Source organism: Rhopalosiphum padi, chromosome 3 (genome assembly GCF_020882245.1).
Source record: "Rhopalosiphum padi isolate XX-2018 chromosome 3, ASM2088224v1, whole genome shotgun sequence".
Taxonomy (NCBI): domain Eukaryota; kingdom Metazoa; phylum Arthropoda; class Insecta; order Hemiptera; family Aphididae; genus Rhopalosiphum; species Rhopalosiphum padi.
The window spans coordinates 29,803,296-29,822,228 of NC_083599.1; the positions used below are offsets into that span (position 1 = coordinate 29,803,296).

The window sequence follows — 18,933 nt, forward strand, 5'->3', positions numbered from 1 at the left end:
TGACAACCAATCAATTTGGACTTAATGAAAAAAACATGCAAATGCGTAGAAATCCTAGCCCAAATAATTATCTATTATACAAATTATTTATTAATAATTAAATATATTAAATATTAAATTATTTAGTTTTTACTTATTACCAAGACTTGAGTTCTATAGCTTTTGTTATTTATTATAAAATGTAAATAACAAATAGCTGAGTATAAAATATAATTTATTTTTAATAACTATATGATTATATGTATTATATTGTTATAAATTGTTAATACAATAAATCTAATAAATAAAAAAAAATAATGTTTTAAATATATTTTTATGTATTCTTACAGTATAATGTTGTAGCGCATATTCAATAGATACTTTTTACTTTTTAGCACTGTATATTATTTTGCATGGATATATAGGTGTATACATAATTATATAAATATTTGACATATACATGGCTTATTCCGATGAACACAATATCGCGTCATGTGCTAATGATTCGTATACGTTTTGGTCGAAAACAATTAATCAGGATACTTATCATAGGATCTATCCATGTAACTATGTAAGTGTTGTCAATTGTGAGGCAGTTTAATAAATGAATTCTATGACTTGTCGTGTTTCCGCCTTGGGAACAAAATTCAATTTTCGCCGACAGTTCTTTCTGTTATATTGAAACGCGTTGAGGTTGTAAATAATTTACCTTATACTTTTTGTAGTGATGAATCAAAGAACTAAAGAATGATCATATTATTTTATTGATCATTTCGTCGGAAATTTTATTTCCTCTATACAAATTATTATGAAGTATAGTATTATATACTAATATAAATAAAAATATTTGATTCAACATTCATATTATTTTTTTTAAATAAATAACAGAACTGCAGTTAGCTGTTATTATTATTTTTTTTTTTGAGGAAAAATTGTATGCACATTGGCGTTAATGTAATTAATACAGCTAGTGTACTATGCATAGAACATATTATTAAACACGTGTTTATTTAAAATTACTCTTGTAATTATATGTAAAAATATAATTATAAAACGAACTTGTCTTCTAAAAGTCTATACTAACATACTTTCAAAATAATTTGACACTTTTTGAGCTATACAAAGATATTTAATTATTTTTATTATTTTTTTCACAAATTTTGATAAAAAAATGTCCATTCGGTCAAAAAGCATGAAAATGTAACACAAAGTATTGAGTACCCCATACATACGTTGTAAAAATTTGACCATAAATTCACAATTATTTCTATAGAATTTAAATTCAAATGTTTACAAAATTCGTCAAGATCCATCATAATTACAAAAAATTGCAAATTATTTTGTGGTTAAAATTTGTAATATTTTTGATTTATATAGAAATGACTTAAAATCGTTTAACAAGGTTCGCCTGTCAAGTATAGTTATCTATTGAAACCTAATAATCTATATAATAAATATATCAGTAGTTTTTATTATTATTAAAACTAATTTAAAAAATATTGATGAAATTAAATATTTAAACAAGGATTAACGATATTAGTTATTTTATTGTAAGTCGAAAATATTTTAAAGGACTTATCAGTTACTTATAATAAATTGACGTATTTTATTATATTTTATTTATATGCAATGGCATTAAAAAAACTTATGCTATTGCATGTTAGCAATATTAGCATATATTTTATTATTTATACCTATTATACTATTAAAGTAAAATAAATCTTATACTAGAAACCAACTATAATAGTAATATAACAATATATAATATAGCACTGTCTTAGCAATATACCTATAGACTGACTAGTCTTTGCTTAGAATTATTTTTCGTTTCCAATGGTTTATTATCATTGAATTCAGAATCATCATTAAATCCATTACAGCGACCTGTTCGGAAACCAACTATGAACTAGGTACTCCTAATGATGTATTACTATATGACTTATGAACGGTTACCTACTTTCCACTTTTTTTTAAATCTGTTGTGAACGTAGAATGTAGATTTGAAAAAAACTATACGGAAGCCCTTAAATATATGGGCTATTACGGGATCGTATTAGCCTTTAATTCGGGCTTTTTTATATTCACCCATTTTAATCCAAATCAAAGACAGCAGGTATATATTATAATATAATGTACTATATTATGTTTTCTATTGGTTATGTATAGGCTTACAAATAAAATGTTCAATTGTTCGTGCTCGAACGCACACTTGATCAGCAATGAGTTTCTAAACTATTCGAAAAAAATAGCGATTGTCTCGAAGGTCTCGACGAGGGCAAGAGCTTTATAAATTATTCATAAATCATAATTACACTGTTTATAATTATTGTTATCTCTGTGCCTATAGTTGCTCGCAATAAGCTTACACGGTTATATTGGCTTATCGACGTACAGTGATATTACAAGGATATTATACACATTATAATATTAATTAATTTATTTTATTTTAAATTAAACGCCAAGTCGGCAATAATACAACATAATATACAGAGCTTGAAAATAATAGCTATAGGTACAGTGTAAATGAAAATTTACTAAATTGTATATAACATTATAGTATAAGATTGCACGTAGTTATGACGAATAAAAATAGTTATCGAAGAACCAAGTCATCGGTGTTTGAAATTTGTGTTTTGGTGACAAATAAATAAATAAAAAGTATCAATTTTAAACATTTAGTTTTATAAATTACATAAACCTTATTATGTGATGGCTGACAAACTATCACAACCTTTGCCCGCCACAAATCGCGCAGAGGAAATTATATAATTTGTGTATTATAATAGTGTGACGTAAAGCAATAATCCCAATATTTTTTTTATTGAAATACCAATTGTCTCGTCGTTCGTCAATCACTATGTCTAATTAGGTAGATAATATTATATATTATCATTCGACCAGTGACAACGTCCATTGCAGCGCACAGTAGGTACTATATATAGTCGTCATCGCCGATTAAGAGTTTGCGGTGTGTTGGCAGAAGGACTTATGCCTCGTCGAATCGATGGCGACCCAGACACATCGTCCGGACGCCGTCCGCGTATAAAAATGTCAAAATATTTTATCATTTGATTTCTGCCTTCACATATACGTATAGGTATTATATTATACGTGTAATAGGTATACTGTACTCGACTAATTGTCAATACAATACGTATATATGTTATTATTATTATTATTACCATTGTACGAACAGTGTTGTGTTGTGGACCGGATCGATTGCCCCGTCGAAACGTACACGGGAGCACACGAATCGCCTGATGCGTTCCTACCTATCTGTCGCTGGTCGTTACCTATATACATATCTACTACTGGTTTTCGTTGGAAATGTCGATTGTAATATTTGTACCTGCGTATAGATATAGATATCTACTCGATAATATAATAATTATTGTCTCGAGGTAGGTATATATATATATATAATATAATAATATTAATTGTGAACTGTTTGCCAATTTGTTCCGTAATGATAGACACGATGATAATAATGCCGCGGGCGATTTGCGGGCACAGCGAAACGGAACCTTCGAAATGTTACCATTAGTTTTCCCGCTGTTGCGACCGGTACATGACCCATTGCAATCGTTACATCAAAATACAATATACTACGTATTTATGTACAATTTATATTATATTACCGGCAGGTACCTAACCTGCCTATAAACCGTACAACGAGACGTCGAAAAATAATGATAAAATCATTCGATCTCGTCGTTTCGAAACTTTTTTGTTTTGTGAACCGGAAAGCTTACGTTTTCCACAGGCACCTACACAAAAATAATGTGATTTGAATTCTTGAAATGGATCTTAAATTTTCCGATTCGTCCGATTAGGTGGTACTCTATACATTGTGATAATAATGTGATTTGAATTCTTGAAATGGATCTTAAATTTTCCGATTCGTCCGATTAGGTGGTACTCTATACATTGTGATAATAATTGTGTCACTTAATCGATGACCTACCAAACTTATGCGGTAGTAGGTACGGTGGCGTATTTAGATTTTGTTTTCTGATATTATATTATTCATCCAGATCTCTGAGAGCTCTGCATTGATGACCCCAACGCAGAACGCCTCTCCCTTCGCTGTGCAAATGCAGAGTAGGTGGTTTCAAAGTTCTGATAACTGAAAAACATTATAAACACGACGTGGCTGAACGTGCGTTACTAAAACTATACACATAACCCATTTTAGGCTTTTAACGGTATTACTCTAAGCCCATAGGTAGGTACTTGTGGACCGAGATGTAAAATTAATTAAAAAGTCGACAATTTTAATAAACAAATATAGGTAGGCACGCGAATAACAGTTTCCTGCAGCATTTTTAATACAAAACACAATACGAATAACAGCGATAGTTGTAGATTAAAAACAAAAGTTAGTACCTAAGTTACCTAGTTATAGCCACATATAGACAGTAGACACATAGTTCATTTTAGATTCTGATCGGAGTGATTTGTCTTCTAATATGATGCCTGAGTGTATGCTCTTTTGTGTGTTATCATTTGTTGGGACAGTGAAAAACTAAAAATAATACTTTTAATATACTATTATGGGGGTGGTTTTTGGTAGAAAATTGCATCTAGTTGACATTTTGGGGGTCAAAAGTAAAATTTCAGTACTTTCAGAAATAAAAATGATTAAGACAAATCGTGAATTTTCACGCTAAACCAGTTATTAACAAAATTGATTTCTTTATTTTGTTGTTATTCAATAACGAATAACCACTGATACTTAAAAATTTCACCAAATTGTTATGCTTGTACTTTATTCACGTAGTATGATTTCCTAAGTATTTTGACTTTTTTTGAACTATTAATAGTCATATGAAATTTACTTTTTTTTCATAATTATTAAGATAAAAAATTATTTGACATATCTAAATTCTTGAAAATGTAATACAAGATCCCACATAAGTCATTATATTATTATTATATAACTGTATAAAAATATTAAAAATACAGACACAATTTTGTTTCATATGCATTCTTAGTTCAAATTTTGATGAAATTCATTAGAATCACGAAAATATACAAATCACAATGGTATTTTTGTTGTAAAAATTTATAAAATCTTCAAATGCTATAAGGTTTAAAAATGTATAATTTTCTCTCAAATATGAAATAGTACCTTAATACTGTTTCCAAAAATTGTATTGTATATAAATATAAGCTACAAGCACATTTGTTGTTTACAGGCATTTGAATAGATTTGAATAAAGACATTAATGAATAATTATGAAAAAACCGATGTTAATTATTTTATCATAATATTCAGAAACACCGTATTCAGAAGACCTAAGTTTAATGTTTTTAGAAAGAACTAAATCAAACTAACTACCGTAATATCATCAGTAAAATAAATCAATTTAATAGTTATATAAAAAAAAAATTATCATAAATATACTTAGTAATATAGGTTAACAGATCGTCTTCGTTCAGAATCGTTTTTCGTGTAGGTATATATAATAATTAAATAATATATAATGACATAATGGTCAATGGAATTCAAATTTAACACATCTATTATGTAGTGACCCACTCGACATCTGATGTACTTACAGCAAATCGGTATTAACTTATCACTTTTTTTTTTTAAATTTGTTATTATACATTATTAAAATTGCCTATAATACCTAAGCCATTATTGTTATCACTATCAAAACATTATAAATATTTATTTTGTGATTTAATCTGACAACATTTTATTATTCTTTATATACTTTATTTCTATGACAATTTAGCAAAATGAACACAAAACACAGCTAGGATTAAATTAAATTAGCCAATAAGGTTTAAGCTAAACTTTTAGTTAAGTTGAAATTTTTTTTTATGTTTTTATCAGAGTTGAATAAAGAATGATAATTTAATGTATAAGCTGTATAAAGCACTCTCCACTTAGTCCACTTACAATCATAACTGGTTTATATGAATTTCAAATCAATTAAGAAGTGTGACAAGTTATATCATTGTTTTCAGTACACGGAAGGCAAATCTCTTATAGATGAGTAGTGAGCAATAAGATCCCATTAACCCATTAAATATTGTTTTAATACACATTGAGTAGGATATCAAGGTAATTTTCTATATTAAAATAAGGCTGTGGCTAAGAGGATGCCCAGTCCAACATAATATCCAATCATCAATTTTATGGATACATTTTATCCATTCCTTTTTAAATCAAACATAATTAATATTTGTCTGTACTAAAATATTATCTAAAAATAAAATTTTTCAGCTACATTTCTACATAATTTTTCATTATTATATAGGTAATACATATATCATCAACTGCTATAATTCTTAAATATTTATTATCAAATAAATTCATTATTTTAATTGACAATTAAAAGAATTAAAATAGTAATTATTAATAATAAATAGTTATAGAAAATAATATCTAATAATACTGACTTTTAGAACACTAAACAAAATATGTTCTATTTATAATTAAATTAAAATCATAAAATACTTTCAGAAATGTTAAATAACTAATTATTAAAGTGATTGGTATAACACCAAAATGTTATATATTTGTATAAATCATTTATTCCAATCTAAAAAAAATCTACAATGATAATAATAATAAAAAAACAATAATAAGAAATTAAATGTTATGTTAAAAAAAAATTAAATATATATATAAATTGTCAAACATTCTATTGCTAAAGTCAAAATTCATTACACATAAAAAACATATAAAAAATTATATAGTAAAAGTTAGTAAAGTAAACACAAGGTTAAACATAGATTCAAAGACAGAGTAATGATAAATTAAATAATAAATAAATTAAGATATATGGCCACAAAATTTGATTGCACGTTATAAAAAGTCTTATTTTCTCCATAAGCTTTTGAAAAATCCACGTTTGGATTGACTGGTCACACATTCTTCACTTATATCTCCTAAAATCAATTAAATTTGTGAATATTTTATCAAATAATACAAATATAAAATGTAATAATAGTTCAAATTTTATTTCCAATTAATAATATTAACTTAAGGTAAGTATACATAGTGGCATACCATAAATTCCATTTAAAATAATTAGTATTTTGATAATTTATTAATTAATAAGAATCACTTAAAAGATCCTGGTAAATAAAAAAGTATAGACTGAAATGCAACTTGATAAACAATTTAACATTTATTATAAAATTTCTTAAAATTCATATTATTTGTCTATATACTCATAAAATATGTACATATAAGAGTTAAAATAAATAAGTTACCGTGTGGTCCAATCACTGAAGAAGAGAATACAGTTTTAGATTTGTTACTTTTGTTAGTATTACCTGAAACAAAATAAAACGTTATTAAGTATCTTAAATCTCAATACATATAATTATATGAAGAATGAATTATACTATACATAGTATTCATAGAGATGGTAGGTCATTTATTTAAAAAAAAAATATTTTTGAATGTTGAAAAGTTTTAGAATAATGGTCAATTCATAACATCTAAACAATATTTAAACATCTCAACAGTATGTGACATAAAAGAAAAATGTATTGAATTTAATATTTTTCAACATTTAACCAAACACCAACATATATATTAAGAGGAGTTAACCTGCATGTGCTGTCTCCGTCTTACCAACTTACATCATAGGAAATTTGAATTCAGCAGAACTCATTTTGTGATGTTAGCTTTAATAATAGAGTAAATTTACCTATCATAAAATTATTTATATTATCATTTTAAAGTGAGTTGTGAACATTTTAAAGTTTTTATATTTTACACAGCTATTACTCACTTTAAAATGATAATATCAATAAAAGCATATGCCATTTTCTAGATAATATTCTAATCTTTAAATTTTATAACAGGTAAATTTACTCTAATATTAAAGCTAACATCACAAAATGTGTTCTGCTGAAATTTGCTATGATGTACGTTGGTAAGACAGAGACAACACATGCAGGTATAACGTCTTCCAGTACAGTTTGTAACTATAACCACTGTTTTCTAGATTAATACTTTAATAGTCAATCATTTAATTTAAATGTATTATTTACTTCAAAAATAAATTTAAAACTATTTATAGTATGTATATATTTTAATAACTTATATTGTAGTTTAAAATTGTAGCAAGAAAAAATAACTAAAAAAAGGCTAATTAAATATTTAGGTATACTATTTTTATCTTATATATCAAGTTTTCAATTATTTTTATAAATTAACTTTATTTTAAACATAACTAATGGATTATTTACAAATGATTATTACTCATAAGTATACATTATGAATCTATGTATTAAGAGGATATTATACCAATCATTTTTATGCAAGCACTTTTTTATAGAATCAATAACTGACTATGTACATTACGGGGAGAAAATAAATTATCATAAGAAAGGTATAGTAGAGTAGATTTGTAAAAACAAATTTCACATGTTAAAGCAGGTCAAATATGAAAAATATAATACTAATATTAGGTCTATGGTTGTTGAGGGATTTTGATCGACAATTTGTATGAACACATCATTCACCCGGTTAAACAAGTACACACCTTTTTTTTATAAAAATTAGTTTTAACTCATGATAACACTTGAAAATGGTACTATAGAGACCTAAAAGAGCTTAAAAGAGTGAGAATTTAGAGACTTGGTTCAAAAAAGAAACTAGCTAATCGTTCAATAAAATAAAATTAAAAAAATTACGTCAAATGCAATGTCCATAAGTTTGTAGCTTATAGACTCAAAAACAACACAAAATACCTTTTTTCTTATGTTAAACATTCATACAAATATAAGGAGAAGAAACAAAAACATAAATATCAACTTGCATGAGCGATAAAAAATAATTATTTTAGAACCTTTAAATTCAACACTTAAAACTGTCTTTATGATAAAATTTCAATCAGAGAACAATAAGTTTATATTAATTTTGTTAAATCAAAAAATATTATTTGATTCATCAACACAATACATTTTAGTAATACTTCATCAACAAACCCTTTCTAATAAGTAGACTTGTGACACGTCGGAGCGCTTCTCTAGGGGACCTGTGAAAGAACTTTGGTGTAAGGTTAGGGGGTAATGTAACAGGTTTATGGCCTTCTCGAGAATCCCATTGTGAGTGGCCCACAGGGCTTTTGCTAGCCAATTTATCGAGCTGTTCAACTGATACAGGACGAAATTGTCGTTGTCGCGGATACCATCCCCTACCAGGCCCATTTAAGTGCAACAACTCTGCACCAGCCATTGCTTGACCCAAACCAATACTAGAACCATGACCAGCACCTCTCATATTGATGCTCATACTATCTGTAATATATAAATAATAATAGTTATCAATAAAATTATGTTTACATACACTTTTATATTTTGAACTTACTTGACATCTGAGTCATTGTTTTAGTACCAGTAGCTGAATACTGACGTGGAAAATCACATCTTCCTAAAAGAGGTGTGTCTGGCAATGAACTTGAAATGTCTGATAATTTTTCAATAGTACTAGGATGAATACTGCTTTTAAGCATCAACGGTTTTGGGTATCCATCAGAAACGGGTACTTCAGATGGATAAGTTCTTCTCTCCGATTGCACCTGTAATTTGATAGAAACATTATTCATAAACATTTTACATTAAGCAATAGTACCTATTAATTAGTTTGAATTATAACATATAATTTGTTGTTTTATTTCTGAGAAAATAATTTTTTTATTAATGTTTTATTTTGTTAAATACTTGTATAATTCATAAAACGATATATTAAATATATATTATTTTTTAATAATTTTTTCTTAGAATAGTAAAATTATATTAGGTTATATTAGGTACTTTTGAACTTGAAAGAAATTATGTTATTTAACTATGTAACATGTTTTTTACATATTTCAATTTTTGTATTATTATAATATATTTGTATAATGTACATTAATAATAGTATTACTATAGTATCTAGTGAATATACTAATATTTTTAAGTCTGCTTAAATAATTTTTTCCAATAAGTATAATGTACACCACAAAATTAAGGTAATATTTAAATAAAAATTTAAAAATGAATAAATACAACTAAATAAATAATTAACCACTCACGGATCGTGTTCCAATTTTATGATGTTGTTGAAAATTATGAGAAAATTCAGCGTCTATTGATCGAGATTTGATTATTGAAGTACTCGGTTCATTTTTATGAACATCAAATATGAAAGGTACGGGTGCAGAGTTTTCCCTTTTTGTTTCAACACCATTCAATATAGGTAATTCTGAAACTATAAACAATTTCATTAGAACAAATTTATCAAATCAAAAATAATAAGGACTTTTAACTATTACCAATTTCTTCAATAGGTGATGGGGGTAGTGGTCCAAATAAAAATGAGTCGAAATCTCCATCAGTATTATTAAGACTTATTTGTTCATTCACAAATTCTTCTAAAACGTTAGCATTTGCGTAATTTTCACAATCATCATTAGAATCAATGTCAAGTCCTTTGTCATATAAACTGAAATTTGTATAACCATTGTCAACACAGTCCTCTCCATTTACAACTTTAAGCCCTTTATCAAATGTATTTATATTGGTGTAACCAATTTTCAAATTATCATCTTCATTAACATTGACTTCATTTCCATTCTCAACTACATTCATATTTGTATAGTCAATATTAACACAATTTTCATTGGGTTTAGTTTCGCATGCTTTGTTAAAAGTTGTGATTTTGGTATAACTAACATTAGTAAAACAATCCTCATTATTAGTTATTATATTATCTTTATTAAAAACATTAATATTGATGTAACCAATACTGGTACAGTCCTCTCCGTTGGCATTAACTTCATTTGCTGTGTTAAATGTGTTAACATCTGAATAACCAAAACTGGCACAGTCCTCTTCGTCTTTAGTTTTGATTTCATATTCAGAGTTAATGACATCTGAGTAATCAAGATCTGTACAGTCTTTTTCTGTATTAGTTTGAAGTTCTTTATTAAATACATTAATGTTTGTGTAACCAATGTCTGTTAAGTCCTTTTCTACAGTAGTGTTATGGTTTTTATTTATATTTATATTTGTATAACCAATATTGGTACAATTTTCTTCAATGTTACTTTTAACTTCATCTTTATCGTTGATATTCATTTTGATCTCTTTCTTAAAAACATTACTGTTCTTATCATTTTGATAGATTTCTTGGGCCAAAACTTCATTATTTACTTGACAACTAACAAAAATATCTTCCGTTTGGCAGCTTGTGTCAACATAAGTTTTTTGATTTTGATGTTTAAATAATTCGGTTGATACTTGCACAGACATATCATGTTTGGCAACAATATTTTTGCAAAGTTTATTCATAAATAATTCGTGTTTGGTTGCATACATAGTTAAGTATGAACACGAATGATGGTTTTTTGTACTATCATGACTTAGAAGATTTGGTAACGAAGAAACTCTGTAAAGCAGAGGTGGTTGTGGAGGTTGAAAGTCTGGTGGCATTTCATCTAGACCATCTACTAGACCTTCTTTAAGTAAAGTTTTTATGTCTTCAAATGTTGAACTAAATCGATTTAGTTCATTGTCTTCGGGTAAAGAATGATTTCTATTATTTACATATTTATTTACATAAACTGGCATATCTTCACATTGTTCTGGAGAATATTGAACATGATTATTGCTTGAAACAACAGAACTATCTTCTTGTAAGAATTGATTGTGTTCGATAGCTATTGGATGGCCATTCAATGGTACACTTTCGCTGACTAGAGGCAAGACAATTTTTAAGACATTACTTGGTTGATCATCTAAACACGATTCGTGTTCATTCATTCGTGTACATTCAGACTGTAAATTATCTGTCTGAAGAACCGTCACACAACTATTGTGAGAAGAAGTAATTGGGTCTATAACGCTAGTTTCCTTTCCAGATTCTAAAGATGGTATACATGACACCGTTTCAAGATCAACACATTCCATTACCTGTGCCAAAGGCCAACTTTTACGATCTTTTTGAAAATCTACTGGCTTTGAATATGAAATATTTTCATCGTTTTCATTGAATGTTTTATTTTTCACTCTTGGCTAAAAAAAAAATAATAATCATATAATTTAATTTATCTTCTTTAAATATTAAGTTAAGTTAAATAAATTAAATTAAACAGAAATTACCAAAGTAGATGATACAGCAATTGTATTGGGCAACATAGTACAGTGTGATATTCTTTATTTTTGAGCTATTAACAATTTGATACCCTAGAAAACAAAACATCAATATGTAACTAAATATATATAATAATAAAAACAATAAGACAAATGCAAAATAAGACTATCAATAGGCATTATTATATTACAATAGGCAATAGGTAAGAATATTTAACTTTAAACATAAAATTACAACAGTAGGATAAATAATTTTATTAACATAGGTTATAAATTAAATATTTAAAAAAAATTATTAACATTAAGTGCAGTACTAAATGGTTTTATTTGATGCTCTTAAAAATTATATTAAAATAATTATTAATTATTGAATTTCTTATCAGTAACATTATATTTGATTAAATAATTAGATTAAATGCATTTTAAAACCATAAAAGATTTTTTTCTATATAATTTTTAGGTCTTGCAAATTTAATTGGAGAATCATAGATTAAGCATTATATATAAATGTCATTAATAATTATATTCATGTTTATTTAATAATCCCCAGACTACCATGGGATAATATTCAGTGAGACTTAGTATTATTTTTTTGAGAAATAAATGAATAATAATAATAATAATAATAATAATAGAACAACAGTGTTTTTACATGCTTTACGGTTATAAATAACAATTTAAAATATTTAATTATAATCAAGTATATTACATTTTCTTTACAAACTACACCAATATAGCATTATATACCTATATATTATACATTTCTTTAAAATAATTAATTATATTTCTACTCGAATAACAAAATATATTAGAAATGTATCTACATTCATCCTAATTTAATAAACCTATTTATATTTGTAATAAAACATATATTAGATATTGTTTGAAATCATTTAATGACTTTTTAAGTAGCCATAAATGTTAATAATGGCTACATGCCCACATGCCTTCAATCTAGCACATAGTGTGCTAAATAACTAAATTTGTATTTATTCTAGACACATTGTTATATTTTTAGGTTTGACTCACACTAATGTTAATAGGTAACAATTGCCCTATTTTAATTTACAATTATGATAAAGAATGCCAATTTAAAGTGTCTTAATAGGTTATTTAATTTATTATTGAAGTTTAAAAACATCAATAAACCTATTATTTTATGTTCATTATTACTTATTATTTAAACTTAAATTTAACATTTTTATTCTGAAAAAAAAAAAATCATAGGTAATTTTAATAGGTAAGTATTACTAATATTAAAATAATATTAGTTCATTAATTTATTATGAATGTAAAATATGGTTGTAGAAAAAATCAAAATAAAGAGACTAAATTAATTATTGTGCAGTATGGTGTGTAATTTGTGTTTATTCGATAATATTTATTTTCTCTACAAATGTAGGTATATAAAACCTATTTGTAATATTTATTTTATTTTTTGAATTATACAAAAATAAGTGTATTTATTACAATTTATTTTTCTTGAAATTTTAATTAAAGGAATTTGTTTGTGATATTTTTTCCAGTAACCGTAAATTGATTATTATGTAAGCATATAGTAGGCAAATAGTCTAATATCTGTGTTATTAACACATACTTATTTAGGTATTTAAATGGAGAATTTTATCAAATTAGTAATATTAACACATCTAAGTAAAGATAAAAAAAGTATACTCATAAGAACAAAAACTTTACCTAAATGATAAACTAACATTTTAAACGTATTAAATTAAAGTACCTACAGTGAAACTACCACACAAAATTTTTCAATTAATAAAAAAAATATTTTAAAACAAAACAAAATATTATATTTAACAAATTTCTCTTTATTACAAATTTTGTTTGTTGCGCATAAAACTTTTTTATATAGGAGATTCAATATGTCTAATGATAGTAAATTAGATAATTAAAAAAAAATTCCTAAAATATAATTATTTGGATTTTGGAAGAGTAAAAATAAAAATAATTTTTGTAAGTACCTTCATATCTATTTATTTAAAATTCAACATTGATCAAATTCATAAATAAATATAAAAATTGTATTTACATAGGTAGTAGGCACCTTGTAGCACAGTATCAATTATCATCAATATTGAAAATGAATATTGCATATTATAAGTATGTACTTGAGTATAGTATATACCGAATCTGTTCGATTATTTATAATAGTGAACATAAATAAAACAAGTTATTAGATGGTTATTATTTTTATGTGTGCAAGGCGTTTTCTAAACTAGTACCAAAATTAGGATATATAAAAACAATATATTGTGTTCCAAACATGGAGAAAACTTGTAATTTCTAGCTATACCAGTTCGCTTACATACTATATAGTTATATTTATAACTTATGATTTAATTTACTTACGTACAACAGAGGAAATCTGGTAGGGGAATCAAATCCAACTCCAGAGATTGGATACGAATCACACTGTTCCACTAGTCGTCTCCATTCTACGAAAAGACAATATCGACATTTAATACGGGCCTAGTCGAAAGGTTGGAATTGATTAGACCGACAGGCCCAGCGTCTCGTTGGTTCGGACGTCCATCCCCGAACCGTCGTGACTTGGTGACTTAATAATGAAAAAAGTAACAACGACCGACTCACCGGACACCGCGGCGCTCCGGCTCCTGTCTCGAACGCGTACGCTGGCGAGTGGGCATCCACCGACACTGCGAGGCCGCGGAACGCGGTCGAAGTCGCGACGAACAATCGTTCTAGTCGCGTACCGCCGTCGTCGCCGTCGCCGTCATTCCTCCGACACCGCGCAAACGGAAAACGCAGACGGCCGGCCCCCCCGCGAACGTCCGCACCACACTGGTTTCGGCGAGTCGCCAAGCGAAATATTATTATGTTTTTTCGGTGGGGTAGGAGCGACGATGACGAAAAAAAAAAAAAACTAAGCGGATAAAAAAAAAAACAAAACAATAACGGGGAACGGAAACGAAAATAATAATATTAAAGAGCAGTTGTCACTGGCCGAAAAATAATCAATAACTCCGCTTCTGTTTTGTTGTTGTGTACGTGCGTACGTGTGTGTGTGTGTGCGCGATGATAATGGCAGTCCTTGACATTGATAACGTACGGTGTTTACCATTTACTGCCGCCGCCGCCGCCGCCGGAGATCGCGTGTGTGTGTGTGTAGTACGGCGTGTTCAGCAACGCGTTCGGTGGGGTGAACGTTTTTACGCTTTTACAATGTTATTATGCTAATGCTGTACGACGGCGCACTACGCACGCACACCGTCCAATAATGTGCCGTACTACTTAAAAAACGTTATTGTAACGCCGACGTTGCCCCGTCACTCGTGGACCGCTAATAATGCGCATTGGATTTTTGTCCACGTCGGTGCAGCATCGATCATCTGTAAAACGCAAAAACCTCTGGCCGAGAGCTGGTTTTGTGGTGCTTTTATAACGCTCTTCTCGCTGTAGAAAAAAAAAATAAACCCGATAACCCGTGCGGCGTTAATGCGTAGGAGTGGCTTATCCGTTTTCTTACTATTTATTATCTCGACGCGATTACTGTTGTTGTAGTCGTCTGCACTCTTATTCTTACACTGTGGTATACCTCTACAACTGTTAGCCGCTATAATACTACCTATTATAGTTAGGTACCTATCGCGCGATTCGTTATATAAGGTGGGAGGATAAAATACTCGTTAATACTTAATTACTTTTTTTTACGTGTTATTGTAGATAATATAAGGTATAACGCGTATAAAAGTATACTCGTAGTTCTCAGTGTTGTTACTTGTGCTACTTAGCCGGTGCTCGTATTCTCCGCGTGTATCGTATTCCTGTGTTTTTGCTCTCCCGGCGTGTATGAAAAAAATAATAATGTCGTATTTTTGTTTATAAATGCGTCGTTTCGGAACATTCTGAATTCAGTAAAGTAAACTTAATTTAGGTTTTTTTTTCTATTAAACGGGCTTTGGGAATTTTCAAATAAAAATAGTCATTCAAGCAAATTGTTCACCTATGATGTGTGAAGGAGGGGGGGGGGGTAAATATTGCTGTAAATCATAAATAAGGTACATATTCGGATTCGGAGAGTATTTACGATGTTGATGTTGAAGTCTATGAAAGATACTGCCGATACTAAACACGTAGAATATAATATATGAACACTGTTGGTTCGTGTATATTCTATACCTACTCGTATTATAAGTATACATTTTGTTAACATTTCATGAACTTTATTTTACATCGACTTTTTTCCATCACTTTTTTCCTTGACAAAATTCATCAAAATCACGAACATTTGCCGTTGAAATTAATTTAATTTTTAATTTTAACATTTTTAACAGCTTACATAACTTATAAGATTATTTTAAGTACCTATACTGAAAATTAATAAAATCGTTTAACTTAAAGTCAAAAAATACATTTTTTTATGAGCGCTGAATAACATATTCATGACATTTGATATTCAATGGTATGACTATTTCAGGCACGTATACAAAATAAATTTCGGGGGGGGGGGGGTTTACAAAATATAGCAAACAAATTGTGCCGCAACATAATAAAACAATCTTTTCCTCGTTACTCGAAATTATTTCGAACCTCCCCCTTGGATACGTGCCTTGACTATTTAGTATTTATCATCAAAACAATTTTATTTTCGTTATTTTTATCAGTACTATAAGTACTAAAATTCGGAAAGATGGCTTACTCAAGAAGATTATTCAATAATAATAATTATCCCTCGTGTAAACATTTATAAGATTATAATTGATAATTATTGCTATATTATTATATTAATTAATTTAATAATGTTTATAAATTAATTATTATGTTTATTTACACAATTCATACTCCTTATAATTGCATCTGTATTTGGTTTATTAGTTATTACCATATTTAAAAGATAAAATGGATAATTGTTGACATTTAATCATTATATATTTATATGGAGATTAGAGATGTAATTTTTTCATAATCATTTGCAATTTAAATGTTGATTACATTTATCAAATTCAAGAAACTTTGCATAGTATTTTGTATTCACAGTTAAATATTAAAACGATATTGAAGTTTTACAGTTAAATGTTAATACAATAATTAAGGTTCCTTCTATAAATATTTTACATTGAAACCAATAAACCTAACATTTTTTAAACACAGATTTTTTTTATATAGACATTTTAAATTTAAATTTAGACAAGATTAGGTATTAAGCAAAGAATAAAAAGTTTAGCTATTTTATTGTAATTCAAAAATATTTTTCGTCGAAATTTGAACGTATTTTATTATGTTTTACATTTTTACATCTATGTACCTACAATTATATTTTAAAATGCAAAGTTTTTGACAAACGCTGATTCAGTTATACTATATTATTAATAGTAAAATTAATTAAGAATTTTAATAGCAATATTTATATCTATATCATAAAATATACCTTCTTAAAGTAATATAGGTAGACCATTATATTAGCTGATAGATAGCCTCTGCTTAAAATCGATTTTTGTATAGAAATATGCAACTACGTATACATTTTTGAATAATTATTATAGTTTTTAAATAAATATTAATTATTTAAATTCAAATTTAATACATATATATTACAATACTAGTGAGAGTAGTAAATTAAGAATAAATAAGTAAGATAAATTAAACAATTATATACTGTTTACCGAAGTGATCAACTACTTCATAGTTGATAGTGTTGATACTATTAAATCAATTAATACTAATATAATTACTATTTAATCATTTTTCTTTTTTTATGATTTATTTTTAAATTATGTCTAAATATCACATTTTTTGTACAGTGTCTGCACTCTACGATAATAATAATTATGAATAAAATGTTAATGTTATCTCTGAAATGTCATTTATAAGCACAATAATTATATGGAGCCTGAATTACGTGTATAAAATAATTATTTTATAGGGGTAATTTACATGATTACCAATAAATTTAATATACCAATTATTAACAATTCTATATTTAATATTATAAATAATTATTTTTTTAAATGTTAAAATGTCAATACAGGGAAAATATTAATATATTAATAGGTACCTACCAGGTTTCGGGACTTATAGCATTAAAAAAAACACTAAAATATGCGCTTATGTATAAGCTGACCCAATAAACTTAAAAGCATACACTTAACATGAAAAAAAGCACTTAAAAAAGAATTAACAAAAAGAATTTATTAGATATGAAAAAAATTGTTGTTATTATTATTGGTCATTTTAATATTATTATTATAAATCAGATTTCTTAATTTTATTAGGTTTTTGAATATTCTAAAAAATACATATGGGCCATGCTCCTCATCGGTTCTATTCACTTAATATAAAAATGAACTGTTATTGTTAATTGTTGATTATGTTTTTTTTTTGTATTTTGGGTTTGCCTCCCCATTTTAAAATCCTAGCTACGCCATTGGTTGAATATGCGTCAATATAGCAAAAAATACATATTATAAACAAAAACCTCTAAAATATAAAATTTTATATTTGAATTCTTCGTAATACTATAAAACGTATTTGTACATAACTCTATGTTTTACTACATCTATGATGGATATGCAAGACAAGTGCTATAAATCTGGTTATTATTTATATATATTTGTATACAGTATAAGTGGCTGTTTTCCAAGTTTTAGTAGATACTGTGGTGAAAAATAATAAAAATTGATTGAGAATAAATCGTTATATTATTTAATATTCAATTCATCTACATTTTAACTTTAGGGGTTCATAAAAATGTATGTGACTTATTTAGTTTAAACGTTTTTATTAATTTCCAGTAAAATAAATATGTAAAGAATTGTATAGGTTGGGTTAGGTCGTTAGGTGTTAAAACTAAAAAGGTTATTAATCTTA

At 27.2% G+C, this 18,933-nt stretch overlaps 1 protein-coding gene across 2 annotated transcripts; it reads right to left on the bottom strand.

The window, feature by feature from the left end:
• Positions 1–6,271: 6,271 nt before the first annotated feature.
• Positions 6,272–15,379, bottom strand: LOC132924413 (uncharacterized). 2 transcript variants are annotated; one of them, XM_060988708.1, is made up of 9 exons: positions 14,698–15,379; positions 14,459–14,540; positions 12,097–12,180; positions 10,269–12,009; positions 10,029–10,204; positions 9,323–9,533; positions 8,941–9,252; positions 7,213–7,275; positions 6,272–6,885 (listed from the first exon to the last, which is right to left on the bottom strand). In XM_060988708.1, the coding sequence occupies exons 3-9, from the start codon at positions 12,130–12,132 to the stop codon at positions 6,815–6,817; spliced, it is 2,610 nt and encodes an 869-aa protein (XP_060844691.1). In that variant the 5' UTR covers positions 12,133–12,180; positions 14,459–14,540; positions 14,698–15,379; the 3' UTR covers positions 6,272–6,814. The 2 variants fall into 2 exon arrangements, with proteins under 2 accessions (XP_060844691.1, XP_060844690.1); XM_060988707.1 differs by having other exon boundaries at positions 14,455–14,540; positions 14,698–15,378.
• Between the last annotated feature and the right edge of the window lie 3,554 nt (positions 15,380–18,933).

Bases quoted from the DNA above. Each gene is read 5' to 3' on its own strand.
- LOC132924413 (XM_060988708.1), bottom strand. From the start codon at position 12,132: ATGTTGCCCAATACAATTGCTGTATCATCTACTTTG. The intron at 10,205-10,268 runs GTAATAGTTAAA...AATTGTTTATAG, and splicing joins ATCACCTATTGAAGAAATTG to TTTCAGAATTACCTATATTG. The intron at 9,534-10,028 runs GTGAGTGGTTAA...ATCAAATTACAG, and splicing joins ATAAAATTGGAACACGATCC to GTGCAATCGGAGAGAAGAAC.